At 51.3% G+C, this 13,927-nt stretch overlaps 1 protein-coding gene across 1 annotated transcript in view; it reads left to right on the top strand.

The window, feature by feature from the left end:
• ITPR1 (inositol 1,4,5-trisphosphate receptor type 1) overlaps positions 1 to 13,927 on the top strand; it is a 185,935-nt gene that overhangs the window by 47,861 nt on the left and 124,147 nt on the right. Inside the window, 11 exon segments of the mRNA XM_054179973.1 lie at positions 194 to 340; positions 1,721 to 1,816; positions 3,142 to 3,186; positions 6,340 to 6,494; positions 7,914 to 8,013; positions 9,269 to 9,429; positions 10,186 to 10,327; positions 11,182 to 11,340; positions 11,941 to 12,113; positions 12,354 to 12,473; positions 13,670 to 13,864. Coding sequence (XP_054035948.1) covers positions 194 to 340; positions 1,721 to 1,816; positions 3,142 to 3,186; positions 6,340 to 6,494; positions 7,914 to 8,013; positions 9,269 to 9,429; positions 10,186 to 10,327; positions 11,182 to 11,340; positions 11,941 to 12,113; positions 12,354 to 12,473; positions 13,670 to 13,864 — 1,493 coding nt within the window.

The raw sequence follows: 13,927 nt of genomic DNA, 5'->3' as shown, positions 1-13,927 counted from the left end.
GGGACTCCACCACTGCCCTGGGCAGCCTGGGCCAGGGCTTGACAAACCTTTTGGGGGAAGAAATTGTTCCTCATATCCAAACTAAACCTCCCCTGGTGACAGCTAGAGGTGGCTTGCTCTTGTCCCATCACTTGTGATGTGGAGGAAGAGCTCATTCATGCCTGTACTGATCAGAGTGTCTGGGCTCTGGCAGGGGGACGTGGTGAGGCTGTTCCATGCAGAGCAGGAGAAGTTTCTGACCTGTGATGAGCACAGGAAGAAGCAGCACGTCTTCCTCAGAACCACGGGGAGGCAGTCGGCCACCTCTGCCACCAGTTCCAAGGCCCTGTGGGAAGTAGAGGTAAGAGCTGGGACCCAGGCTGGGGGTGGCTTTCAGGAACAACTGCTGCTTCTGTTTTGACAACAGTCTGCCTGGATCTGCTTGTTTTAGTTGCAAGTTTCCCTGGTGTTAGAAGCTTGATCTCAAAATTCCTTTTACTCTGCCTCCTGAGCTCCGCTCCTCAGCGCTGCAGCAGAGGCCTCTCCAATTCCAGCTCTCGATGATTCAGAGGAAAGGGACAGAGAAACATCCATGAAGTCATTTTCTTACCAGCCACCAGAGTTCCAACACCAGCTAATCATTCCAGCTGCCCTGCTGAGTGTACCAAAGGCTCTATTTTTGGGGTGGAATACTGTGATTATGCATAGCCTCGTTCGACAGGAGACGGCAACCTTTTGCCTCTCTCTGTGTGTTGCTTGTCTGTCCTTTTTTCCTTGGCTTTCAAACAGAGTGACTAACAGCTTGGCCATCACTGGCTGCTTAAAATATCCCCAGACTCTTGGTATTGTTAGAATTGGCTTAGGATTTGAAATCTCTGCCTTGTGAACTGCACATCAGAGTCACAGAATTCTTTTGGCTGGAAGAGACCTTTCAGATCAGCAGGTCCCACCATTAGCCCAGCACTGCCAGGTAACTGCTAAACCATGGCCCTCAGCACCACATCTCCACAGCTTTGAGACCCCTCCAGCCATGGAGATGCCCCCACTGCCCTGGGTAGCCTGGGCCAGGCCTTCACAATGCTTTTGGGGAAGGAATTGTTCAACCTACACCTCCCCTGGTGCAACCTGAGGCCATTTCCTTTTGTCCTGTCCCTTGTTTCTCAGGAGAAGAGTCCAACCTCCTTTCAGGGAGTTGCAGAGAACTTGAAGTTGCTCCCCTCACCCACCTTTCCTCCAGGCTGAGCAGGTTCCTCAGCTATTCCTCACCAGTCTCCAGGCTCCCTCCACATTCCCTTCAGGTTCCCTCCTGGTTCAGAAGGTCAGAAATGAGCTGTACCAAGAAGGTAAAGGCCTTGTTGCATTTCTTCAGGCAGTTTGTTTCAAGCCCTAGCAACATAAGCACATCCAAAGCATCTCTTATAGTTTCTTCTTGTCCAACCTGCACCATAACCTTCCTGCCATCACTCACCAGACTCTAGTGGAGCACCAGCTGTGCTCAGTGACTTCACAAACAGCTTTTGTCACTGGGCAAAGAGCAGAAAAAGCCAATGCTGGTAAATGGCTGAGGTGAGCTAACTGGAGGCAGCTCCAAGTATTTACTGTCACTGAGTGTGGTTCATATCTGAAAAGTTGCTTCATCTTCCCTGGAGCTCCCTGTTGTGCTCCCTGTTCCCTGCCCCAGGAGTGCAGCAGCTGCTGTGTGGGGCTGGGAGGTGTAACTGGGCTTTCTCTTGCCTCGTAGGTGGTGCAGCACGATCCATGCCGTGGTGGTGCTGGCTACTGGAACAGCCTTTTCAGGTTCAAGCACCTTGCCACTGGACACTACCTAGCAGCAGAGGTAGGTGTTGAGGTTTGTTTAGGAGCTCAGCCTCACCTTCCACAGTGTGTTCTTCCTTTTTACACTCTCTGAAATTCTCTCCTTTCCTGTCCTAAAGGTAGAGCCAGGGGAGGGGAGGGGTGTTTGGGTCCTTAGTACAGAAGTAGCTGGGTAAAGGCAGAGAACAAGGTCAAGGAGACTTGAGAGAATGTCCCAGCACAGAGGTTCTCTTGAGTATGAATTCTAGAGGCAATAACTCTTCTTCTGCAGAGAACAGGCACTAAATAGCATCCTGCCATGTGGGCAGTAGAATCAAGATGAATTTAATGACAAATTGTGAAAGGCTGAGAGCCTTTGAGGGGGGGAAATGAATTCAACTCTTGTTGGTTTCCCTTGAATCCCTGATTTCTGAGCAGGACTGTAGAGCTGGAAAGAGGATGCAATTCAATTTCAGACCAGGCTTGTGAGAACTGCAGGTAGCACTCAGCTGTCCAACCCCAAAACAGTTATTTCTGCCTCCACACTGAGCATCTTTTCTCCTGCTGGAATAAGACTTCAAGGCATGGTGTTTTCCAAGTAAAAACCCAGAGTCTAAGGGTTCTAATGCTGGGAGTTATGCTGCTGAACCCTTGTTAATTAAAACTTCTTCTGTTTGCTTTAAAGCATGGCTAGGTCATGCCAGTACAGAAACCTGCGTGAGCAAAAGCTGTCCTGGGTATGAGAGTCCAGAGCAGGGCAGAAGGGCTGGCTCAGCCCACCCTGACCTGAGAGTGGGAAGGAAAAATCCAGCTGAAATGTCCCACTCTGTGTTTCTCTGCTAAGCAGATTGGGAAGGCAGCAGCATTTTGTCACATGCACACTTGCAAATCCCTTTCAGCTTTTCCAGTAAATCTTGGGCTTGCTAATCAGCCAAAACCAAACCAAGGTCTTGGCATCAAGCAAAAACAGAGCAGAGGAGGTTGCTCACCTGCTCCATGTGTTTGTTCTGCAAGGCTCCTGCCAAGCCAGGGATTTCTAGTTGGGAAGTCCCCCTGGGAGTTGTACAAATCCACCCTGCAGCTTGGTAACTCTCTACCCCTGCTGCTCCTTGAGTGGTGATCCTGAAGAAGGTCATCTCCCAGCATCCAGAGAGGCTGAAGTGGGCAGGCAGATGTGCAGTTAGAAAGGACTCCCAGGATCACTGTGGTTGGGAATCAGCTTGCAGCCTGTGTGTCCTGCAAGCCTGGTGCTGCTCTAGCAGTAAAGGAGTATTTGTGACTTGTTTAAACAAGTTTAGACCATGCTGAGGCTTTTCCCACTTCCAGCTCTGTTAGAGTTTTGACTTGCCTGTGGTTCTGTTTCATCAGGTAAACCCTGACTATGAGGAAGATGAGCTGGAGTGTCAATCCTCAGTAAGTATAGGCAAGAGTATGATCTTGCCCCTGAGTGAGGAGGGCTTGACACAGGCCCAGGATTTACCTGGCCAGTGCCTAGGTGGTGGAGGCTTTGTTGCTAGTGGAGACACTGAACACAGAGTCATCTGAAGGCTTTTAAGGCCTGTCCAGAGGAGTGGATCCTGAGAACTGGATTAGGCTTTAGAGAGGAGCAACATGCTTGGAACCAAACCTATCCATTACCTGGACCCCCTCACCTCTCCCCTTTGTAGCATCTCTTTGTCTGTCTTCCTCTTTCTTAAACCTCTGCTTCCTTGAAGCACTCTGAGTGGCTCTGAAGCGCAGGTTGCTGGAGGGGACACCAGATGGCAAGTGTCCCTGTTGGGATGTTCTTGTAGTGTTGTGGCAGTCAGTTGTCTGACCTCCTTGTGTAAGAAATGAATTCCCTCTCCTTCTAGCTTGTCACAGGAAAGCCAGGATAGAGGCTCTAGAGAGCAAGAGTGGCAGGGGGAGAATGATTTCAGTGCCATTCTTCTGGTTTCCCTGTGAAAGCAGGTCTGTGGTGGTCTCATTCCATGCTGTTGTGTCCAAGACTGAGTGTGGTGATGCTTTGTATTAACAGCAACTTCTGTGGTGTCAAAGGGAAGCAGCACAGGAGCTGAGCACAGATAAAACTGGAACAGCACATTCCAGTGTGGATTATAGTTTGCTTTTCAGTGGGGTTTGATTGCAGGCTTATTGCAGCTTCTTTTTTGGTCATTTATCCTCTATTAAGGAAGATTTACTCCATTTAGCCATATGAAAAAGAGCTACTCCTCTGCTTGCTCAAAGATGAGTGCCCTGTGATGCTTGGGAATCCTGCAGGGAGGATTTTCCCCCCCCCCTAAAAGGATTTGCCATGATAACCTGGCTCTTAAAATGCTTACCCTTGCCCCCAGAGTGAGCTGCTACCCTGATACAGTCTGGCAGCAAACACTGATCTGACAGCTTGACTTCAGGGAATGGACTGAAGAGCATGAACAAAGCTCCTACAAAACTTATTGGGGGCATCCTAGAGTCATAGAATCTAGGAAGGGTTCAAGGGACCCTCAAGATCACCAGGGACCCCTCACACTACAGCAGGTTGCTCACAGCCACATCCAGCCTGGCCTTAACCTCCAGGGATGAGGCTTCCACCACCTCCCTGGGCAACCTGTGCCAGGCTCTCACCACCCTCACTGTCAAGAATTTCTTCCTAATCTCCAGACTGAACATCCAACACTGGACTATATTCCACAGCTTCAGTTTTGGGAAGCTAACCAGTGTTGAGGTCCCTTCTGTAGCCAGCCATGCTCCTGGTGATATGCTGACAGCTCCTGATAAGTGCAGAGATAAGAAGGGACTGGCTTCGGGGTTGTGCTGCTTTTCCTCTGCTCTGTCTCTCTACCACTAGGTGGCAAAACCAGACCATAAAGAGTGGCATCAGAGGCACCGAATTCATGTCTGACAAAATCACTGCATCATTTAAGGCACTAGGGGCAGGATGCTGTCAGCTGCTTTATCCAAGGTGATTGTGGAGGGTTGGCCAAGAGGACCTTTGGGGTTCCCTTCCAACCCATTGCAGTCTGTGACTCTATCCCAAGTCCAGTTTGATCCAAACAGGAGCTCTCTGCAGGTTCCTTTGTCCAGCTCTGTGTTTTGTTGTTGTCTTGTATCTCAGTGAGCTCTACCAGAATGGGGTTTAAAGAGGCATGGGTGAGATGCCAGCAAGGACCTTTCAACACAGAACCCTTGGGGTTGAAGTTTTAGTTCTCCCTAAATTGCCCCATTTTCTCCATTCTGAGTCACTACTCACTGCAAGAGTGGCAAAGCTGGAAGTTAAGTGCCCAGCTGCCTCCTGATGTACAAACAGTGACTGGAGAGCAGCTGCCTTGCTGTGGGGCTGAGGGAGACAGCTGAAATGCAGAGAGTTCATTCCAAGTGAGCACATTCCTCCCAGTGCAGAGCCTCCAGATGGGCTCTGCTGAGGGCAGAGCTGCTTCTCCTCTTGAAGGCAGGCTCCCAATGTGTATTTCTGTTCCACACAGCTGACTGTCTGTTCCCATGTGCAAAATCAGACTGGAAATGTCTCTGCTTTGCAGCCAAGTTCATTGACTGCAAAGGTGCTGAGGGAGAGGCTCTCGTGAGGCACCAGTAGATCCCTTCCCTGGGTGCTTGAGGGTGGCTTTGAAAGACAGGCACTTGAGTGCTGACTGCTTTGGGAGCCTTCCTTCAACCCACCACACTTCCACTGGTGCCATGGTCCCAGAGAAGCTGAGCAATTGGTTGCTTGATGGCTTGGGAAATGCCAGCTAGGATTTCCGTGTTGATATGTGGGGAGCTGGCTCCTGTGTTGTGTCAGACAGTTAGCAACTTTTCTATTGACTGGTGATAACTGGGAGTTCCCTTGGCAAGGTTTGAGGGAAAGCTGTTGTTCCTTTTTCCCACATTATCAGTATTTTTCCTACCTTTTTGCCCTTTTCACTGAAAGTCCAGGGCTTGTTGCAGTTAATGTCACTGCTGAAGGAGGTCGGTAATGTCCTAGCACCTTGGAAAGCAAGCTCCTTGTGCTGCCATGACCTTTGTAGCACATCATTGTGTTTGAGCACATCATGAGCTGTGTGTAGCACGAGGAAGACATCCAACTTGTTGATGTTCCATGTGCGATTGATGGCTGAGAGTCCCATTTCTGGCTGCTGAAGCTGCTGGTTTCCAGCAGGGTCATTGGTGCGTGGTGCTGGTCCCTGCAGCTGGCAGAGTGACTCTGTTGAAGTGAGATCTGCAATAGGGTGAAGACCTCTCAAAAGGCAGCAGTGTCAGGGGTGGGGATGAAGGCCATCTGACAGTAGTCCTAGTTCCCAGGGAGGTGAGTGGTTGGGGGATCCAGAGTCTGCCAAACATAACTTCTGTGCTGTAGAATTTAGTGGGTTCGTGGGCCAGAACCACTCAGAAGTTACTAACCCCAGGAAGAGTGAAGGAAGGGTTGGCCAGAGCAGCTGCACAGCAGTTGTACTGCTGTCCTGAAGCCCACTTGTCTTAGCTGGTGCTTGGGGTGCTTCAGCCATGCCTGCCAAGGACAGGACACACCTGAGCACTGGGCAGGTGGGTCTGGAGAGCTTGGCCTGACTGTGTGTGATGGCGCTTCTTCCACAGCTGGACCCTGAGCAGGATGCTTCCAGGAGAGGCTTGCACAGTCCTCAGGAGAAGATGGCTTACTCCCTGGTGTCTGTGCCTGAAGGCAACGATATCTCCTCCATCTTTGAGCTGGACCCTACCACCCTGCGAGGAGGAGACAGCCTCGTCCCCAGGTACAGCTGGGGCAGCCTGATGGAGCTCCCTGTCTGCTTTGGACTGCAGGGCTTGGGGGGGTTGTGATGATACTGGTTTCTTCCATCTGTCTCCTCCTACTTTCTTTTAGCCCTTGGAATTAAGGTTTATCCTCAAATTAGTGTAAAACTACTGAGCAAGTGCCTGAGACTTCACTTGAGTGCTTCACAGTTGAGGTAGAGGTGACAGAACTTCAGTTTCCAGCCGGGCAAACTCAGGTCAAGTCACTTCCTTGCCAGTGAGCAAACTGGGACTGAAAGGCTCTCCTGTCCTCTGGGCTGCCATGGGGGTGTGGAGAGAGGAGCTTGTACTTTCTTATCCTGGTCTAAGATCATAGAAACAAAGTGAGGTTGGAAGAGACCTTTGAGATGACCAAGTCCAAGAGCTCACAGTCCCACCAGCACTGCTCAGTCCTTGCCACTGACCCACGTTCCTCAGCACCACATCCACAGGATTCCTGAACACCTCCAGGCATGGTGACTCCACCACCTCCCTGGGCAGCCTGGGCCAGTGCCTGAGAACCCTTGCTGGGAATTTCTTCCCTAATGTCCAACCTGAACCTCTCTTGGCACAGCTGGGGGTGCTCTCCTCTTGTCCTGTCACTCCCCCTTTAGGAGAAGAGACCAACCCCTTCCTGACTTCAACCTCCTTTGAGGTAGTGGCAGAGGGTGATGAGGTCTCTCCTCAGCATCTTCTCGTGAAGACTAAGCAAGCCCAGTTCCCTCAGCTGCTCCTCATGAGACTTGGTTGCTCTTCTTTGGACACACTCCAGCACCTCAATGTCCTTCTCATAGAGGGGAGCTCCAAACAGCCCCCAGCACTGGAGATGCTCATCTGACTCTTCTGTTAAAGACTTGGTACATGCCAGACAGTGTCACTGCCACAAGTACCTGAGAAAACACTCTGGGAACTGCTGTCCCCACAGACCACCTGCTAGGGAAAATGTTCCATGCTGCTCTTCTGCTGTCTTTGATGCCTGCATGACACTGAGTGACCAAAGAGCCCAAACCACCTTACTGCTAAAAAGATGAAACAGGAATGAGGGAGCTGTGGGCTGAAACATACAAAGCTAAGGGTGGAAGGTGACAGCTCAGGTCTGTGTGGCAGGTGGAGATGTGGGGCTTTAAGGCTCAGTTAGCTACTGTGCAGCAGCTGAGTGAATGCCAGACAACAGTGGTGTGGTTCAGTGCTACAGCAGAACCAATTTTATGATGGAAGAAGGCTTCTAAGGTGGATTTATAGAATGAAAGTAACTAAGCAGCCTTTTATTGCTCTGCTCTTTTGTAGCATGGATTGAGGTGACACTTTCCCCCCCTGCTCTTGTTCCTGTCACCATCTTGCAGTTTGAACAATGTGAGGATTTCCTGTGCCTCATGCTCTGTAACTTTCCCTTCTTTCAGGAACTCTTATGTCAGACTCAGACACCTTTGCACTAACACCTGGGTTCACAGCACCAACATCCCTATTGATAAAGAGGAAGAGAAACCTGTGATGCTGAAAGTAAGTTCTGCTGCTCTGTGTGAGCACTTCAGAGAATGGCAGGGGCTGGAAGGGACCTCCAGAGATGGAGTCCATCCTCCCTGTCAAAGCAGGGTCACCAGGGGCTGGTCACACAGCAGCGTGTTCAGATGGGTCTTGAGAGTGTCCAGAGAAAGAGACTCCACAACCTCTCTGGGCAGCCTGCTTCAGGGCTCCAGCACCTTCACACCAAAGCTTCTCCTCATGTTGAGGTGGAGCCTCCTGGGTTCCAGGTTGTGCCCATTGCCCCTTGTCCTATCGCTGGGCACCCCCACAAAGAACCTGGCACCTTCTCCTTGACACCCACCCCTCAGCTATTGATAGACATGGATCAGATCCCCTCTCAGCCTTCTCATTTCCAGGCTAACCAGCCCCAGGGCTCTCAGTCTTGTTTCACAGCAGACATGTTGCACTCCCTTAATCATCCTTGTAGCTCTGTGTGGCACTCCCTCCAGCAGATCCCTGTCTCTCTTGAACTGGGGAGCCCAGAACTGTAGACAGTATTCCAGGTGTGGTCTCAGCAGGGCAGAGTAGGGGAGGAGCAGAACCTCCCTAGACCTTTGGTTGCTGTGTGTCTCACACATGGTGCTGTGAGGGGAAGCTCCAGTCCCTTGAGCCAGCTGGGTTTGTCCAGCAGTAGCAGTACCCCAGTGGACATTCCACCCTGAGGTCCAGGTTTTCATGGGAGTTTGGTACTTGTGCTGTTCAGCTTCTACTGGATGACAGAGTCCCAGAATCCTTTTGGCTGGAAGAGACCTGATCAAAAGATCATCCACTCCAGTCATTAACCCAGCACTGCCAGGCTGCCCCTAAAGCATGTCCCTCACCACATCTGCACTGCTTTTCAGTCCTTCCATGGCTGGGGACTGTCCTGGGCAGTCTTCTCCAGGGTCTGACAAGCCTTTTGCAGAAGAAATTGTTCCTCATCTCCAATCTAAACCTCCCCTGGTGCAACTCAGGCCATTTACTGCTGTCCTATCAGTCACCACGAGGAGGACTTTTTTCCCCCCCACTGCTGGCAGCAGCATTTTGCAGCCCCCCCCTGCTGTTTCTTTGGCTGTAGGAGCAGCTTTGAGCTTGCACAGCGTGGTGCTGTCCCCAGAGCTTGACTTCAGTAGCCTCCTGCTGTCCCGAGCAGAGCTCAGCTTTGTCTCCTGTGCTGCTATCCCCGAGTTACCTGAACTGCTGCTTTGTTTGCTGCCTGCTGGCTGAATGCTGAGGCCTGTCTGGGTTTCAGATTGGTACCTCTCCAGTGAAGGAGGACAAAGAGGCCTTTGCCATCGTGCCAGTCTCCCCCGCGGAGGTGCGGGACTTGGATTTTGCCAACGATGCGAGTAAGGTTTTGGGTTCCATTGCTGGCAAGCTGGAGAAGGGAACCATAACCCAGAATGAAAGAAGGTAAGGAGGCAAGGCTTGGGTCCAGGTAATGTGGCTTCCTTGACTCAAACTGTTTCTTTGTGAGATTTAGCTACATTCAGTACCTCCAGAACGCAGGAGTTTGTTTCCTCCTTGGTGAGATAATAAAACCAGAAGAAACCTGCTGGGTTTGTGCCCATGGTGGGGGCTCTCAAGCCTCTCCTGCCCAGCCCTCCCTGCTGCTCTGTGAAAGCAGAGCAGGAGAAGTGGTGGTGTGACCCCAGAGCAGTAATCCACAGCATACCTTCCCTGATGGGCTTTGCAAATGGACTGTGGGAATTTCTAATCCATCTGTGTGGGGGCTGAACAGCTGACTCCTCACAAATCCTCTGCCAAGCACTGGGAAAAGTTCTTGGCCACACAAAAAGAGCCCAGAACTGATGTCAGGCTGTGAATCCATAGCTTCTATTTGAGCTTGGGAGAGATTCTCACCTCATTTATCTATTTTTTTTTTTTCTCCTGGCCATTTAAACCACGTGGTGAGCAGGTAATTGCCCTCAAGTGGTGACACTGTCCTGCTGCTGCTGGGCTTGAGCTTTTGGACAGTAAGGCTGCAGCAGCAGGGAGCATTAGCTCCTAATTTGAAGTGCTGTAGAGACCTCTGAGCTTTCTCCAGCAACTGGGTCAGCTTTTAACTGATGTTCTTTTCACTTAGCATTTTGACACTCATGTAGGCTCCCACTGAGGTGGTTCTTTTAACAAGTTCTTAGTCTTAACACCTCTTGGCTTTTCCTGCAGATCTGTTACCAAGCTGTTGGAGGATTTGGTTTACTTTGTCACTGGTGGAACTAATTCTGGACAAGATGTGCTCGAAGTGGTGTTTTCTAAACCTAACAGAGAGAGGCAAAAACTGATGAGAGAGCAGAATATTCTAAAGCAGGTAGGCTGCAGTTTGGTTCTCTAACCTGCACAGAAGAAGTGTGATCAGAAAAGAGAAATTCAGAACAGAATGTGGCCAAATTATTGGCACCAAGTGGCCTTTGGCTGGTGGCTTTCAGCAGGCTCCTGCTGGTTGGCTGAGGGAATGGAACTGCTAGAAAAAATTACAGAATGTGGTGGTGAGCAACATCATCTTCTGTCCAGGCTGCTGTGGCACAGAATCCCAGCACAGTGGGGGTTGGAAGGGACCTCTGGAGATGCTAAAGCAGGGCACCCACAGCAGCTTGCCCAGGAGCACAAGGACTAGGGGGGTTGAAAGCTCTCCACACCAGGAGACTCCACAACCTCTCTGGGCAGCCTGCTCCAGGCCTCCAGCACCCTCACAACAAACAACTTTCTCCTCCTGCTCAGGTGGAACCTCCTGGGTTCCACTTTGTGCCCTTTGCCCCTTGGTTTGACTGTGGGCACCACTGAGCAGAGCCTGGCCCCAGCCTCTTGCCCCCCACAGCTCCTTTAGCTCTTGCTGAGCACTGATCAGTTCCTGTGTGAAGCTGCTCTTCTCCAGGCTCTCAGCCTTTGCTCCTCACAGAGCTGCTCCAGGCCTGTCAGCATCTTTTGTAGCCTCCCCTGGACTCTCTCCAGTATTTCCCTGTCTCTTCTGAACTGGGGAGCCCAGACCCGGAGCCACTACTCCCGATGCAGCCTCACCAGCGCAGGGAAACAAACCCTGCGACTGCAGAGTGCTTCCAATGTTCATTTTAGAAATGCCAAGACAGGCACAGGACTTCCACACTGATTTCAGGGCCTGAAGGCAGTGGCTGCTGAGTTTACCTTTGTCTTTTCCCCCCTGTGCAGATCTTCAAGCTGCTGCAGGCGCCGTTCACGGACAGCGGCGATGGCCCAATGCTGCGCTTGGAGGAGCTGGGGGACCAGCGCCATGCCCCTTTCAGACACATCTGCCGCCTTTGCTACAGGGTGCTGAGGCACTCTCAGCAGGATTACAGGAAGAATCAGGTTGGAAAAGTGTCTGTAGCTTTCAGTGGCACTGATGTTGCTCCTCTGCTCCAAGAACAGCCCTCAGAGCTGTGGCTTGTTAGTGGAACGCTGCTCGGCTGTGCCGGTAGTCAGCAAGAGGGCTTTGGGCTGAGCTGTGTTCCTCTGGCAGTGTTCATCTCTCTCTGAGCTGTGTCTTTAGCACCCATGTGAAGGGGAGTTGGAGAAGGCAACAGAACTGTTGGCAGATCATACAGAATCATACTGGCTGGTAGGGGCTGGAAGATAGAATCCTAGAATGGGTGGGGTTGGAAGGGACCTTTAAAGATCTTCCAGTTCCAGCCCCACTGCCATGGCAGGGACAAGCCCAGGTGGCTCAAGGCCTCATCCAGCCTGGCCTTGAACACCTGTAGGGAGGGGGCATCCCCAGCCTCCCTGGGCAGCCTGTGCCAGTGTCTCCCCCCCTCAGTCTCTCACTTTCTCTCGACATAGCAACTTGCACCTAATCCAGCTGGCTCCTCGGGATGCTGCTCCTGACAAAGGTCTTGCTGTGCTTGCTTCTGGGCATTGTCTCACATTTCTGGGGAGCTGATCACCATGCTGCTTCCCTCTGTTTTGAAGGAATACATTGCAAAGCAGTTTGGCTTCATGCAGAAGCAGATTGGCTACGATGTGCTGGCCGAGGACACCATCACAGCCCTGCTGCACAACAACCGCAAGCTCCTGGAGAAGCACATCACAGCTGCCGAGATTGACACCTTTGTTAGTCTGGTGAGGAAGAACAGGGAGCCCAGGTGAGCTGCATTCTTCAGTCTGGTGACCCTTCCTAGCCTTCTCAGAGGCATCTGCAGCTTCCATCTTGCTGGTGAAGGAAGCACGAAGCGGTTTGCTTTTGGCACTCGCCGAGCTTCCCCCTCGGGCAGCAGTCTCGCTCTGCAGTGTTAAAGTGGAGTTCTGAGTCTCTGAAATGTAGATGGCTTCAGTCTAGATCTCAGCAAGGCTTTGATACCCTTTTGGCTCCTGTTTCCCACCAGGTTTTTGGATTACCTCTCAGATCTCTGTGTTTCCATGAACAAATCTATTCCAGTGACACAGGAGCTGATTTGCAAAGCTGTGCTGAACCCAGCCAACGCTGACATCCTCATAGAAACGAAGTAAGTTCATGCCTTGGAAGCTACTCTTCCTAGCCTCAGACTGAAGGAAGGTGATTCAAAGCTGAGAGCACTGCTGGCAGGCCTAGAGACAGCAGTCAAGTGTGTGTGGAGTCCTCTTCAAATCCACAGTAAATGGGGACTGGTGCCAGCAGACATCTTCATGTGGATTCCCAGCCCTGCAGTCAGGGAACTCTTTCAGATGGTTCACCTCTGGTCACAGTAGACTGATTGTTCAATAGAGTCCTGTGGGGCAAACTGCTTTGGGCTTCAGGCTTTCCTCCACAAGCTGTCTGCAGTGAGTGCTGCTTGGGTGCATGCCCACTGAGCTCAGCCTGCAGTGAAGCACAGGCTGCTGCATCTCTGCTCTCCCATTTCTCCCCCTGCAGTTAGGATTTTGGTCTCCAGCTCTCTCAGCCTTGGCCTCCCATTGCTGAAGCATCATGGCAGGCATCAAGTCTCAAATAGTTTTCATGAAGAGGGCACAGGTAATCCTGCAAAGGAGAGGCAGGGCTTTGTCAGGTGGTACTTAAAGCACCAGTGGAGGGGAGTGTTCTTGCATGTCCAGTTCTCTTCATGAAATCAAAGCCTGGAGTGATTTCCAGCAGCACTTCAAGTGGCTGCAGCACTTCTTTGCTCTTCTCCATGTGTATTTAATTTGTCTTTTTTTTTTCCAGCCCCCAAGCCTTTCTAGTGTCAGCAGCTGATTTGTCTCAAGTTATTTCACCACACAGCAGACATTCTGATCCAGTTGGCATTGCTGGGATACAGAAATCCTCCATTTTTAGACACTCTTTTTTAACCAAATCCTTTCCTATTCTGTTTAATGATCTCTGAACCAGTCCTGTACAGAGCATCTTGAACATCAGATAGATACCTTGAACTTCTTTAGTTCTTTATCTCCATCAGCTGAGTGGAGCTGAAATGCTGGCTGAGTGGAAAGTTCAGAATCTGAGTTCATTTGAGCAATAAACCCCAAAGGATTTCTGCTGCTGAAGGAATCAGCTGCTCTGCTTTTCCTCTGCAAGGCTGAGGAGTAAACTGGTGGTTCTTTGGAGGCATGTTGGGTGGCAAAACGAGTTCCTGCTCTATCCCCAGGATGTTTTAACAAGTGTCTCGTAGGAAATGTTCTGAGAGATGTGCCTGGGCCTTGGCAGCCTGCAGTGTAACCTCCCTCCCTCTCTCCCTTCCCCTGGCAGGCTGGTCCTCTCCCGCTTCGAGTTTGAGGAGGTGGCGAGCGGAGAGAACGCCTTGGAGGTGGGAGAAGATGAGGAAGAAGTGTGGCTGTTCTGGAGAGACAGCAACAAGGAGATCCGCAGCAAGAGCATCAGGGAGCTGGCTCAGGATGCCAAGGAGGGGCAGAAGGAGGATCGGGATGTGCTCAGCTACTACAGGTTAACACCGCGGGCAGCAGGCGGCCAGCGGGGTGCAGCAGGCCTGCCTCCAGGGCAGCCTCT

The sequence above is a fragment of the Dryobates pubescens genome, chromosome 1 (assembly GCF_014839835.1).
Source record: "Dryobates pubescens isolate bDryPub1 chromosome 1, bDryPub1.pri, whole genome shotgun sequence".
NCBI classification, from domain to species: domain Eukaryota; kingdom Metazoa; phylum Chordata; class Aves; order Piciformes; family Picidae; genus Dryobates; species Dryobates pubescens.
Note: the sequence above shows the minus strand (reverse complement) of the source record. Positions and strands in the feature narration are given on the sequence as shown.